Source organism: Zerene cesonia, chromosome 1 (assembly GCF_012273895.1).
Source record: "Zerene cesonia ecotype Mississippi chromosome 1, Zerene_cesonia_1.1, whole genome shotgun sequence".
NCBI classification, from domain to species: Eukaryota; Metazoa; Arthropoda; class Insecta; order Lepidoptera; family Pieridae; genus Zerene; species Zerene cesonia.
The window spans coordinates 270,864-286,589 of record NC_052102.1 but is presented as its reverse complement, the minus strand read 5'-3'; the positions used below and the strand labels follow the sequence as shown (position 1 = coordinate 286,589).

The following is a 15,726-nucleotide window of genomic DNA, read 5'->3' as shown; positions in this document are numbered from 1 at the left end:
AGAGGTTATGTGACAAAACATATAAAAAATTAAAACGAATTTATTCGTAAAAATAACACAATTTACAAACCTTCAATTTAGATCATAACCATCCATTTCGCTATACGGTGTTCGTCGCTAACTACGAAACTTCTGCATTCAAAAGACCTAGTTGAATAAATTGTATACATTCTTAAATATGGCTCTTTTATTTGAAATAAAAACTTAGTAATAATTACTCATATTTTTCGTTTTGTCGCAGATCAATGGCGCCTTGCAGTTATATAAACTCCGAACCTCAGATATGTAAGGTCAGTGTTAATTTATATCTCATATCATTTTATTATAAGTGTTAGAATATGATAATTTTGTTTTATTTATGAAATATCTCGAGAAAAGACCATTTTAAATTACATTATTTTTGTCTTATTTTTCTCTTCTTCTACAATTCTCATAATTTTCTATAGTTATTATGACTAAACTCACAAATTAAGCTATAAAGCAAATCCCACCCACGTGCTTCCTTTTCAATTCCTGTCTTATTTCACCGAGCTTATTTAATGGTAAAATATCTACCATTTATATAATTGCCTTGACCCCTCGAATCTTTATCGACTCCTTTAAATTATTTATGACATTTAACGTGGATCGGTAATAAAACTGCCAAGTCCGAGTCGATCCACACACGAAGTGTAATAACACTGTTTGTGATGTGTAAGTGCCGCTTTTAATTTGTATTACTATTGGATTTTTATTATTTGTATAGCATAAATTACAGTGAACATGCTTGCATTAGTTATATAATGGGGCCCTTGTAATGGGCACCATTATATATAGCCTTTACTTGTGTAAAGGCTTATGTATAGTAAGCTTAAAACCAGCGGTCCGGCCCGGCATTGCTTGTGGTAGTTTTAAAATTACCAGCACTCAATTTTTTAAATCTGTCTAGTGGTTCCTTACATAAGCAGGTTCAAACAAACTCTTCAGATTTGTATTAATTAGGTTTAAAATTGAATTATAAAATAATCACATATTATGACGTATCAAACCTTTTGTTTTAATCGATTATTAATTATTTATTCATATATACGTATTGTATGTTATGTTTATCGTGCCTCAAAACCTTTCTAGCTCCTTCTATGAGTTGACGTTTCACGTCTCCTATGCCCAGTTTTAACTACTTAATTTCAAAATAACCGGTTTTATCTGGATTTATTTAAAATCCTCGAATTATATTCCAGCGATACTTTTTATAGAATAATGCTTGTAAGCTCCTGTAGCATCTGAATAGAAAGCATTTTACAGTTCTAGATTATGTTCTATCTGTATGACAAATTCAATCCGATCTGCTCGATCATTCCGAAGTGATTGATTGACAAACACCCCTCTAAACACACTCATGTTTCAGAAGGAAACTTCTACAATTATGATAAAATTTCCTTAGTATAAGGTATAAGTTATTTTAAACATAAGAAAAATGAAACGAAATGTGATTCATTTGTAATAAGTAGGCCTTATATAGTTCTCTACCCATTTGTTCAGTTAATACGATAAGATATCTGATAATTTTCTCAGACTTTGTACACACGTAAGTTTATATTATTTGATATTGCAAATACAATGAAACATGCCATAAGTTCATAACAATTTCAAATTAACATAAATTAAAGTATTTAATTGCAAAATATGTGTTCTTTATATTAAAATATGAAATGTATTCCACTTTACAATAAGACTAGCTCGTTCCGCCATTTCTTTCTTTCTCCCAGCCAGCCTTTATCTCTACTAATATTATAAATTTGAAAGTTACTCTGTCTGTTCCATCTTTACACCTAAACCACCGAACCGATTGGGATGAAATTTAACACGAAGTTAGTTTAGACCCGAGATAGGGCATAGTGTCGATATTTTCGCTACATGGGAAATACTCGGAACTGTATCTTTTCCGTTACGACGCGGGCGATGCCGCAGGCTAAAAGCTAGTATACAATACAGATTTTAATACCAACCTTCAAAAAACAGGTAGATACTAATAATTATTAGCAATATCAACATCCGACCAGCATCTACCTCCAGCGATCGTATCTCCGATTAGTGAGCATTAATTCTCACATCCGTTCCCATAATTTAGTTTATTTGAGAAATTGGGTCGCAAGAGTATCTTCTATTCATTTGATAACTTGCTAATAACATTACCCTATAAAGCGGATTTGAAGAGGTTTCGTTGCGTCACCGGTTGGCAACCTGATGGTGACGTCATCAGCATTACACATTGCCCGTGGAGGTACTTCGTTGGATATTAATTACGTTCACTAGCTGTAGTAATTTACATTATTCGGGTGGTGAATGAGATTTGTCATTTATAAATTATTGAATATTAGCGAAGCATACTGTCTTTACTAGGTACTGTTTTAAGAGAGATTACATACAACCGCCTATATTATATATGTTTATGTAAACAGAACCCGCAAGCAAACTTGCAGGCAAGTACATTGAAATACGTTAAATTTTATTTCGTTTGTAAATCAATTTAACTTCTATAGGCTTGCTCTTAACCCTAAAAAACCTAAAAAAGAATAACGATTGAAAGGTGCTAATTAAAGTTATATGAATGAAGATAATGCAGGCTTCAATTCCAGGTCAAAATATTAAAAATTGTTATAGCCAAGCAATTTGCGGCGCTTTGTATCATTCGCGAGTAATTAAAATCGTTAAATATGAAAAGAAAAAATATTACACAAACAGAAAAAAAGTATATTTTCAGGGAGGCTAATTAACTACGTTGCAACGATAAAATAAATGAAATTAGGTCACGTGTACGGTATTTAATAATTTAAAGAGTGAATTGGAGGCTTTGTGAGTGCCGTGCAGCCTCTCGACCCGGTTCCCTCAAACGCTTAATGGCCTGGTGATGGTTACTGCGACACCACTCGCTTCATTTTACCAGCTAATGATAGTTATTATGTAAAATATACTTTTTGCAGCTTCCCTCCGACGTGTCCCAATTTTCTCAAGGCCACTTTATTATATAAAGATTTATAATTATTACTGACATTGATCAGCATGTGGTGTTCACTTTAAATGTCATTTATTTATCTCACTGAGAACAGCATAAAATAAGTAGATATTTTAAAGATCTCTTCTTTATCACATTAGAAAGAAAAATATTACAATAAGAAATACATAATTACAATTATACTGGATCTGATTCACGCCTTTTCGATGTCGGTTAAATACTTAAACATCTTTTAATATCTCGAAATTAAAACACAATGAGGTATCTCTTTTTATATTTAATGCGCATACCAATGTAAGTGTATATTCGCACTGCGTTCGTCGCGTGCGCACCTCATAAATGGAATATTAACTTTTTGTTTACGAATTCAGTGCGCAGTCGCGTGACGTCACGGCTCAGGTGGGTCAGGTTCATTGGTTAACCTTTTACCGGTTGTCCAATCAACCGAATGAGTTTTGTATGATAGTATTTCTTAGTACTACTTTTCATATTGTTTTTAATTAAAATTCCAGTTATTTAATGTGAATTTGCTTGATCGATTTAACTAACTATAAGTATTTAGATCAAATATAAATAGGTTATTTTTAATTATCCCATAGCATCGTTACAAACCATGTCAATTGTAGCATCCATCATCATCCAATAATTTATTTCACACAACAGAGACAAGGCCCTTTCGGGGTTGTGGCGTAAATAAGTTTAGTTTTTGGCCTAAATTATTTATTTATGAGGATAAAGAAAGCCCATAAGGAGATAATTATTAAATTCTGCATATTACCTACTAATTTTACCTTTTAGTTTTTGAAGCAGTATCAATATAACACTACAGAGGTATGTGTACAAAACAAAGTTACATATAAGCACACGTTTATACAAACCAAGGTATATTTAGTTGTAGCCGGTATAGCGCATGCCACAACATTACCGTATCACAATGCAATCGTAACAAATTCCCCACAACCTGCCGGCGCAAAACATTTTAGAAATATTTAACTTGCGAATCGATCGCGAAGCATTGAGGTATCAAGTTGGAAACTTACTCGCAACTTGGAAGCCGAAACGCGTTGTTTGTCCACAACTTTGCATTCGTGATATGCCAACAGCACCGTATTTATGTAACATGCCGTGAATGTTTTGTATGCTCTTAGCGGTATCGAGGAACGTGATAATATATCTCAGATAAATAACCAGTTTGTGAATCGTTTATATCTTTTACAAATTCACACTGATGTATCAAATGAAATCGTTCTACTTATATACATGTTTCTTATGCGACTCCTAACAGCTCGACAATAATTAATGAAATAAGACGCGTCTTCAGTGATATTCGAGAATGGTTAAGATTGAGTTCGAACGCGAGCAAGGCGGCGGGGATAAGCTAGTTTACACGTATAACTTCATATTTTATTTGTAGGTCGGTTCTGTCTGAGTTACTGAAAATAGTTAGTGTTAATCTCAAATTCTATTGAACATTGGAAAACACAAGGAAAACCCTTACAGTTGATTTATTTCACTTTTGGACTATTAAATATTAATTGTTATTATATAAGAGTAATCTGTGGGAAGACCTATTAGCCAAGAAAACATGAATCAGTACTAATTAATTAAGCCAAGATCAACTAATTAGTTATGATACACAATTATTGGATGTAAACTTATATAAGTTATTTTACAGTGCTATTATACAGCTTTTAAACAATATATCTCTGAACCTGGGTCTTTAATCATAAAATAAACACATGCCATATATCTTATACCTTTAAACGAGCAATTCTTGTGATTCTTGTTGAGCCGATTCCGAGATTCCAATTATATATATATATATATATATATATATATATATAAATGGAATCTCGGAATCGGCTCCAACGATTTTCATGAAATTTAGTATATAGGGGGTTTCGGGGGCGATAAATGATCTAGCTAGGAATTTTTTTTTGAAAGTGTTTTATTCGTGTTTTTTTTTTCCTGACATCTATTGGTGAATAATAATACTATTTTGCTTCGTAGATAGCTGGACAACTGAAATAACACATAGGCACTTTTTATACCAATATTCCTACGGGATACGGTTACGCAGCACGCTTACGCGGTTTCAACCGCGGGTCACAGCTAGTACATATAAAAATTAATAATGAAATATAACACATGTAAACAAGCATCTGAGTACATTATGTATATCAGAATACGCAAGCTCAACACAGTTGAGTAATTGCAGAATTATAATATCAAAAATCAATTACGATAGCGTTGTCACATATATAATCCTACTTAATATTATAAATGCGAAAGTTTGTAAGGATGTGTGTGTGTTTGTTGCTCTTTCACGCAAAAACTACTCAACCAATTGCAATGAAATTTGGTACGTAGACAGCTGGACAACTGGAATAACTATAGGCAACTTTTTATCCAGATATTCCTACGGGATACGGACTTACGCGGGTGAAACCGCGGGGCGCAGCTAGTATTATATAATAGAGATATCAAACCGTACGAAGACGAGCATGTATTTACCATTATCTCGTGAAAAAGGCTGAAATGATCGTTTTTAATTAATTTTAGTACGGTCTTCTAGTTTTCGCTACGAACATTTTAAGAGGATAAAGTATGTAATTTCGTACGATTGTCACGCGATAGCTCAGCGCACGCGATCGGACACAGGCTAAAGCCTAGTTATCCGTCTGTAACATTGTACAACCATAAGCTTCCTAAATCATTAAAACATGAAATCGTGAGAAAGTTTAGAATCCGCGCACAAAGGCTGCGGCGCTAGGCGACCGGCTTCAATGCACCTGCGTGTGGTACCTATGTACATGACTGGGACATGGCCTGAGATATGAGATTACGCGACTTTTTTAGGTTGGAATAAAACTGTTTAAACTACATATCTTCTAAATTATATGTAACTTGATCTTTTTACCTACCAATTTAATATTATTATCTGGTAATCTTTTACACCGGTTGCCTGGTCACAATTATGTGTTAAGGCCGCCTAATGTACTGTACTTTTTTGCAAATGTTAATAACAATAATTATATTAAAGATTTATAAATCTATACTAATATTATAAAGCTGGGGAGTTTGTTTGTTTGAACGCACTAATCTCAGGAACTACTGTTTGCACTGTCCAATTTGAAAATTTCTTTCAGTGCTAGATAGCTCATTTATTGAGGAATCCTATAGGCTATATAAATACCACGGGCGAAGCCGGACCGGACTGCTAGTAAATAATAAAATAAAACTCAAGTTTAATCAACTAAGCCGTTTAAAAGCAAAACTTTAGCTATAAGAAGGTACAATGGTGATCATAAAACTTTAAAGAGTTCGATTCCCTCTTGTGGAAAATTTATATATGTTTTATGATATCCAGGTGTCCATACGTATGGACAAGAAAGTCGACAATGGCATAGTTTTCTTTGTTTTAAGCATTTTGCGATATCACTGTGTGACATTGCCTGAAATGTTTATATGTTTTTCATAACCAAGCGTTGTCTGTATTTTAATTATAGTGGTAATTGGATTAATTATTGCTTTTTTATTTATATGTAAGCTGCGTATTTAAAATTGTCATAATCATACATGCTACGATATACTATCAAATAAATTCGATAATTCTGTTATTCTTTGAAACTAGATCCATAACTCGGATGTAGTTTCTACGTTAATATATACTCTAATTCTAACTGTGAATAGTGACGAACCTTATAGCTTTTAAACGAAAGGCATGTTATCCGACTCTCCGCTACGTGCCTATGCCTGATGCCATTTTCCGTACAGTAAAGTGCAGTGCACACGCGACCTTTCACGCTGCGCCCGCGCATTCCGATGGAATTTCTCGGTGTGCTCGCGCCCTTAGTTAATATTACACGAAGTTCATTTGAAAGTCAAAGCTGTACTTTGTTTCTGCTATCTGGCAAATGGATTCCGTGATGCGGAATAAATATTCAGTTTTATTATTGATACTATGTAAATAGATACATCATGTGACGTGTCTTTCGTTTGTTAAGTTTTACACCTTCATCTTCACTAGAATATTTGTCAATGTCATCAAAATGTGTTAACGCAATTTATATGAAAACATTTATCATAAGTAAGTGTAGCTTTATCGCCGTAAGTTTAGTAGTTTAGTCCTCTGAAAAATAGATGAAAAATGTGAGCAGCTTGGGCGGATTTTATTTGGTTGATTTAATACAATATTTGAGTTTTAATACACTTCTACAACCAAACGCGTAATAGATCTCTGCTTTACTAGAATTGGAGCAAAAAGAATTCGCATAAATTTAAATCCAATAAAGATTAACCTAAGATCTCAAAACATAAACAAGGCCGTGTAAGGCGCCGACGCAATTACTAGTAATTGCTGAGAATTATCAGTAATTACTGATCGATACTATTTATCGACTTTTTGTCTCTCTTACGGCACGAATTAAGATTATGTGATAGTGATATGGTTTTTGTTTGCGGTAATATGAGCGGCTTCTGTGCCTTGCCATTTTCATTTAGATTTATTGGTCGATTCAGTGGGTATTGGTATAGTATATCGTGCGGAATAGGAGTATTTATATGTAACATGGTTAGTTCTTAGACTTTAAACGGATTTAAATTATTATTCGATGATGATTTTATTCAAACAGATGTTATAAACACGCGGCTGGCTCGACATAGCACCGACAGAAACATCGCTTTATACTGCATACTAATTAATTGTATTTGAGCCATTGAAGGCTTTTGTTTTTTTGTAAAATACTCGCAGAAACACAGCAAATATCACCGGCAAGCTGTAATAAGAAAACAAGCACGTCAATCTCTCGCATGTCGACCATTTGCTAGTTTTTAATCGAATTGGCTATCAGACGCAAGTACACAAGCAAATGAAGCTATTATTAACATCCAGCACCGTATAACAGATCTGAGGTTAATAACACATTATCGATTATTGAATCGATAACCGCACTCGATGTTATCTCGAATTATTCACCAATAATGAGATAACTGGAATTCTATGGCCCATTAATTCGATGTATCGAATGAGTACGACTATAAATCCTGCTTCTCAGATATCGATTTTAATTATTCCTCCTTATCTATAATGAAATTGCTTCTCCCATTAATGCCTAAGTGCATTCTGAGAGCTAGGATTCTTACGTAATCTTTCTTATATTAAGACTTATTCAATACTCCCTGGGAATATAAGGTATAGCTATTTAGGGATTTAGCGAGTATAAGTAACCTGTTTCATATTTAATATTCACTATAACAGTTTAACAAAAAATCTATTTATACATAATTTGACATTGCACATTTCATTATTAACTTAGAATATGCTTTAAAATAGGTTAAACGGGTCAATTCCAAGAAAATCTAAATCCCAATATACTCCATAAAAAGTCCACGAGCCTGCAATCGAAAAACGTTGGCCACGTCATAAATTTGAATTACACAAGACATTCCAAGCCCTTGACGTTCGCAAGGTCGCAAGGATCTGCCAGTTCGCCCACGCTGCCCTTCCTGGTGGGCGGGCATTGGCAGCCTCCGTGTTGCGTCATCGCTCAGATAAGACGTCTGTCTTATATCTTGGATAAACCGTTGCAAATACATGATTCATTTGGATATGCTTATATGAGAAGGACATTCAAATAACACGCGCATTTTGGATTTTATATGCAAGGACAGTAGTAAGAATAACAGATAATAGACTTTAGAAAGGATTCTTGATTTGAGTTAACACGTGTCGCCTATTTTCTTTCAATATTTAACTTAACTACACTCGGCAATCGCGACTCTCGCTATGAGCGCACTACAATGCGCGTTCCCTCGGTTAATACAATATGGTGCTTATACGTTGCAAGCAATATATCATTTTTAATCGTATTGCCATTGTGTCGTTTTTGTCAATATACAGGTTAACACATGGTCGACATAATATATGAAAACGGTATTTTCTGGACGGTGAAGAGGTGGCAAGAAATCTTTATAATAATTTGATAATTAAAAATTATTCAAAACGAATCTGAAATTACTACATTGGCCTTGTTTTGAAATTAAGGATAAGTATGGATATCTAAACTAAGAGTGTCTATAAAATAAAATAAATCGAGTTGAAGCCTTGATCCACCATGTAATACAAAAATAAGGTCAATATAATATTATTAATAGAACCCCGAGCTAATGCAAATCGATCCAGCCGACAAGTGGGTTTAATCAAACGGAGGAAATTACCTATAACTGAGCACAAATGGGTCACACGCGACCGATGCCCTGCTCTGCGATATAACACTCACTATTTGAATAAAACTGGTTTTAAACCGCGGCTATTTCAATTCCATTTGATTTCATTGCTGATTTGTTTCGAATGTCCCAAAACTTCGGGTATTGTTTAAATTAACACAGCTATTTCTGTTTTCGACCCACTTAAAAAGAGGAGGTTATCAATTCCACTCTATTTCTTTTAAATATTACCTCATAACTTTTTCCTCGGTGACCCGAATTGGATGATCCTTTTTCTATTTGAAAGCTGGTGCTTTGCATGTTGCAAGACAGATTTTCGTTTAAAACAATTATTTAATCTTGAATCAAGTATTCTAATATCAAATTCACCAAGCTTTTTATCTGCACATACGCTCAAATCGCAGTTACGCAGTTTACGCTCATATATTTGTCATAACATAAAGGATGCGCCCAAAATTCCGGTCACAAGATTACCAATGACATAGCACCTTAAAAATCTATAAAATATTTTATCCTGAATAAGGGCGGTGGAGACCTTTAATAAAGGTATGGCTTGCGTTATGCTGCCGGGTCTCCCGATAAAAGCATAACGAGCCTCCTTGAGGGGTTAAGATACGGTTATAGCGCCGCAGTATGTATCGGTCGGAGCGCTAAACTGGCTCCCGGAATGAAACACAAAAATTCACCGCCTTTAGTGCTTCATAAAATATTTTCTTGTTAGGCTCGAGGCAACACCCCGTTTGCCGCGTAATGCTTTATCAAATTATATCAACCTACTTAATATCAGGCCTTATCTAGGTAACTCAAATTCATAATATGCTGTGGATATTTTTAGTGACTGAAATGTTAGTAGTTTCTTACCTAGAAACGCGTGTTATTCGATTGAATTTGCTGCAATTCTGCGACATTGGACGCGGATATAAAAGTTTCCATTCAGCTAGTACTGCGAATAGAGGTTGTGTAGGTTATTCATCTATTTTTAAACTACATATTTTCTGAGTAGAAGGGAAAGAAGAGAGGTAATCTATTTAATATTTACTGTTTGATTTTTTTTACCGCGCTAATCTTAGGAACTAATGGGCTGATTTAAAAAATTTAATCACATTTGGAAATGTACGTGATCCCTGCGTCTATTACCGCGAACGAGGCCGGTGAAAACCTCTAGTTCGATATAATAAAAATCATCTTCTTTATCTTCCAATTAGAGAAAACAATTATTATATCTTCACAATTAAATCTACATGAAAACAAACAAAAACTTTTAAAAATTAAAATTAAACGAACGTTTATACGCAAGAGCCCTTCCAATACGCAGACTGAAAATATTCCCTCGGAGAATATAAATTCGAACACTTTTAGCGAATAAATAACCGTCTTTCAGATAAAGCAAATCTTGCAGTGAACGAAATAAGTGCTTCAATTTGCGAAACAAAGCCGGCGGAATTCCTTCGTATGTCTGTCTACGTGCAACAGACAGCGACGGCTTGGCTATGAACTCGGCGACAATTGATCTGCAAATTTATATTTAAAGGTTTTCAAACACGTTCTAACATTTATATTATCATATACTTTTAACCTTTTTTGCGTTCTAATGTTAGTACTGATAATTTTATCTTAATGTACCATATTTATACGTTATATTGAAAGAGTCCTTCGGAAGAGTTTGTAGTGATATTACTAGGAGCTGAAATGTAAATTCTGTCATCCTATGATAATATTATGGAGGTTAAGCCTACTACTTCTACGTTCATAAAAAGACTAAAATGAAAATCAAGATCAAACATTTCTATTATATATCTTTATGAATGCCTAAGATCTTTAAAACTTTTTTGTTCGTCTTAATGGTTAATTCTAGTATCAGAGGTATGTTTCATAATTGCATCCATTTAAGGATTATATAACGTGTTAATCAATTAACAATTTCATGGACATTATAATTAATTCGCTCCATTTGTATGTGAGTAATTGTCAATCACACACAATTAGTTGTTAGTAATTCAGTATTCATCGACCCGGACTTGATCATATCACATCACTGTGTGGGGCACACAAGGGGCAAACGAGGCAAATGCCCGTTGGGTGGTTGTGACACCAATAATTTTGTATGATCGTCGCTCAATCTTACAAGAGAGAATGAAAAGATTTGTACGCTAGATTACGTTTAAAAATAACATAAATTAAATATTTATCCAAATACATATTGAGTGTAGTTTTATGTAGGCAATGCTGTTTTTATGGTAGTTAATTTAGCTTTTATCTTCATTGCCTCTGAATATTCAATTAATTTTCAAAAAAATCTACAATTCTACGTTTGACTATTTATACCTTACGAACTCATTGATCCAGTTAGAACCAGTGCAGTAGTTTGATTGCCTCACCCTCAGCAGAAAATTTTGCATTTTTATTAGTTTGAGAGTATAAATAGAAACGTCGCGTTCCCTGGCCCATGGGGCAGCAACGGAAAAATAAATTCACGTCGAAAAACCACATCTTGGCTCTGGCAGGCCGCTGATTGGCTTCGCAAATTCGCAACAATTTACTTTTCTCTATGGTCATCACGTTTTTGCTTCCATTGACCAAATGGTGGACACTTAACTTTGTTTAAAAAATGTCTCTCTCGATTATTGACTGCTTTTTATTTTACGTGAGACTTTATTTTATATATGGAATTACCTCAACAACATTTAGCAGTTCAATCTAAACAGACATACAGATTTACAAAATTGCTTTCTCGTTTGTACACGTGTGTACTTATGCACACAATTATAACTAATTCACTTTAATATAATTTGTTTTAAATCATATTCGATGTTTCCCATAACAGTCTCCAAGTTATCATAAAATAAATAATGCTATATTAATTAAAACTCATACTTTATATCCAACTACACGAGCATGCTATTACTGTGTCGACGAATTTGGCAACTCTGTCTAATTCGCTTTTACGACTCGAAAGTACAATTGGGTTGAAGCTATATTATGTTTCTTTATTTGTACTAAATACGCTTGCGTTTAAAATTACAGAATATTTCGATTTTTAGCTCAACTTGTTGCTAGTTTTTTAACTAATTAAGCTTAATTATATATATATATATATATATATATTTATTTATTTATAGTTTAATCGTATTAGACAAATTTTAGTAGATTAGTTTTATCTAGATTTTAATACCGTAAAAGATATACAACATTGCAAATGGTAGTTAGTGTAAGTGACGTTAACTATTCATAACTTAAATGCGAGTAACGGAACTAATTTTTGTAGCTTATGTTTGAATTGCTTTAATTGAACTTATTTATATAAATGACTTAACTTTTTAATATCACAATTTTACGAAGACTACTCTAAAGCTATCTCTTTTCAACCAAAAACTGCATAAAGGACGCGGCTTGTATAACACTTGAACGTCGGTTAAAAATATGCATACCGTAACTCATTCGGTTTCAGAGTCTCAAAGATGAATAGTGGAGCTAAAAGGTATTGATTCAAATGATGTAAGTCAAGCATTGGTTTGGCGCGGCGGCTAATGGACTGCGCCTTTCGTGAAAAAGCAGGCTTTTAGCTCGCACCTTTGTGGCGTAAACTGTGCATTCAGATTCTGGCGAATGTCGTTACGTATACACGTTTCGTGTGTTGTTACAGTTTTTCGTTGCTAACGAATAGTTTTCAAAGACATCGCGTGTTCTTAAAGGATTTTTTTTTTTCGTCTGAAAACTGTATGCTCCCAATGTATAGCTTTCTAAAAGTCTTCTTTTGTTATTTATAATCAGATTAAATGTGCTTATAGCAAAGCATAATTAATTTATGATATTTTGTAAGTACGGATACGCAAGAATTGTACATGATAGCTTGTCGAAACATGAAGGTTTCCCGGATTTAGGTAGGGGCAGTCAAACCAAGACGCCGTCATCTGCATTCTGTTAGGGCTGACGCTCACCGCACCATACCCGTGAGACGCTGACGTATCTTGCGCACTACTAAACCATCAGCACGCGCTTCCTCGAACATTACCAAGGGTCTGCAGAAGTGCGACTGCCCCACCAACACCAAGCCTTTGTATTGGACACGAACAGCCTCTTTAGCTTTTCAAGTGTAAACATCTTATAGACTACACGTGTATAAAGGTGTATAAAAAGCTATAAATAAAGTTATTTTTGCTTCGGTGGAACAACGTGCAAATCTACGCTATCATATTCGCTTTTGTCGTAACTTAATTAAATTCTTGAGGAAGGACTTTAATATTTCTATTTTTAACTATCTATTTTTATAGCTTTTTCCTCTATATTCTATATAGGTAGGAGCTATACGTATTATTTATAGCTTTGTTAATTGTACCAATCTAATTTTCTTATTTAATTTTTTTCAAGTACTAATAATACAATTCATTTGAATTGTATTAAGCATTTTTTGTTATGCTGCAAAAATCTAATCTACGCCCACGTATTGTCGATAGCTACAAATGTAAACTCACTGACACAGTACGAGCATTCAGAACGAACAATAACCTGCCGAAAATAAATCTCGCCGAAGTCAGATCGGGATTGAAACATAACCAGGTTTTAGCGCGCCTCTGTCATATGTTGTTTATTTACATCTGGTTAATTTGTTTCTATTTGTTTCCCATGTTTTGTGTACTAGTTTTTGGGTTGGATTCGCTCGCGTAGCCCCCAAATAAAAAACAGTTTCTTTATGCAATTGAACTAATATGCGAAACAAAAAAATACAAATAAAGTCGTGAACTGTAATTTTCTTCAACTGACGCAATTTTGTAGATATTGCGCAATTTGAATCACTCTGAAATATAATTCCGATCGCTATATAATACAATTGACATGCATTACAATTGTTCATTTCCTTTGACTACACGGACAATGCCGCGGGCTTAAAGCTAGTATTAATACACTAAACGATGTGCTATTTTAACCCGATAATAACATTACCATAATAACTTAAAAACGATATGCCCCAGCTCATTACCGCCCCCTTGTACCTGTTTGGCGTGACGCCAGCCCGCCGTGACGACGTGACACAACTTTTATTGCATATCGCTTGTTTATCCAATGGATATTGATGCATTTTCCAATACTTTATTTTTATATACTTTCGTATACCACGTTTCACTGAGGTAACTTATGATATGAAGTAAAATGAATGAATCTATAATTGACCAGTCATGAGCTAATTTTGCAGTTATTCAATGTCTAGTAGTAAGCAAAGTTCAAAACCCCCACCATAAAGACATTTCATCAAACATGAATCCCGACCGTCGACCAACTTTTCGCATCTGACGTAAAACATGAAATTTTTACAGACAAGCTACAAAGTTGTAATTAAGAGTTTGTAACAAGATTCTTTCAACTATCTTGTCACGTAGGTCGTCACGGCGTAAGGGCGAGTCTCCCAATCTAGCCGAGAATCAAGAGTTAAAATTAAAACTAATTTAATACCAAGTTATGCCTGAGTTTAGCTTGGGAGTTAGCCGAGATCTTAAATAGTTTATGTTGAACTGGTGTCTCGCAGCTAACCATATCTTTTAAGTTCCAAATTCCTGCTTGACGTATGTCCCCTAACTTATAATTTGCTTAAGTTCAGAGTTTCGCGCTGGAAAACAAGGGAACTTTAATTTATTGCCGCCGCCGTGCGGTTTGGGAAATTAATACTTGCATTCTTATTGCATTTTATTTAGTACAAGCTATGCGCGTGACTTCGTTTGCATAACGCAATATTTTGTATGGTTAACAAAAGAAGGTAATTGATATTGTTTTATAAAACAACACTTATTGATAAATATTGAAATGGAGTACCAAAAAATAGTTTATTATTTCGTCCAATATGACGGGAATTTCAATTGAGTCTGAGTATAAATAAAAAATACATTTTAATCAGAAATATAGTTGACTTTAAAGCAGATTTTAAACTCGATTTATTTGAATATTCTCTACGCGTATAGATATCTAAATAATATAACAATAACGTATAGTGGTGGGGCTGTAAAACCTTATTATGGATCATAAATGAAGCTAGTAATTATTATGAGATTTGATGACTTAACACTTTTCTGTCACTTTTATTGTATTTATGGGCGAGTTCGTTATTTCTCGAATTTTTATAACTTTGAATAGAAATTGCTTTTAATAATGTTTTATATGATTTTGATCTGTACATTGAGATAAAGTAATATTGCTTTGAACAGTTTTTATTACTGAAATATATGGAAAAGGAAACGGTAAATCGCAGCGCTGGTAATAACTGGAACTATTTGATCATTTATTATCTATCAAAATATTTATGTATTCGAGTGCAAAGTAATTACTTATTTGAGTAGCTATGTTTAATTATACTAATAGAAACAGATTTTTTAAATATAAAATTAGCTGTAAGACACAGTTTTCCAAATAAATGAAAAATTTAAATATAAAATTCAGGAGTATCTAATACATTTTTCGAAAAGTGATAAAAAAAAAGTTCTGATGATTTTTTCCTAGACCTAATTTGGGATCAA

At 33.8% G+C, this 15,726-nt stretch overlaps 1 protein-coding gene across 4 annotated transcripts in view; it reads left to right on the top strand.

The window, feature by feature from the left end:
- Window positions 1-15,726, top strand: part of LOC119839548 (toll-like receptor 6) — a 190,495-nt gene that overhangs the window by 77,381 nt on the left and 97,388 nt on the right. For all 4 annotated transcript variants that reach the window (XM_038365891.1, XM_038365881.1, XM_038365870.1 and 1 more), the window contains one exon: window positions 242-290. In XM_038365891.1, coding sequence (XP_038221819.1) covers window positions 246-290 — 45 coding nt within the window. In that variant the 5' untranslated portion in view covers window positions 242-245. The remainder of the gene's footprint in view (window positions 1-241; window positions 291-15,726) is intronic.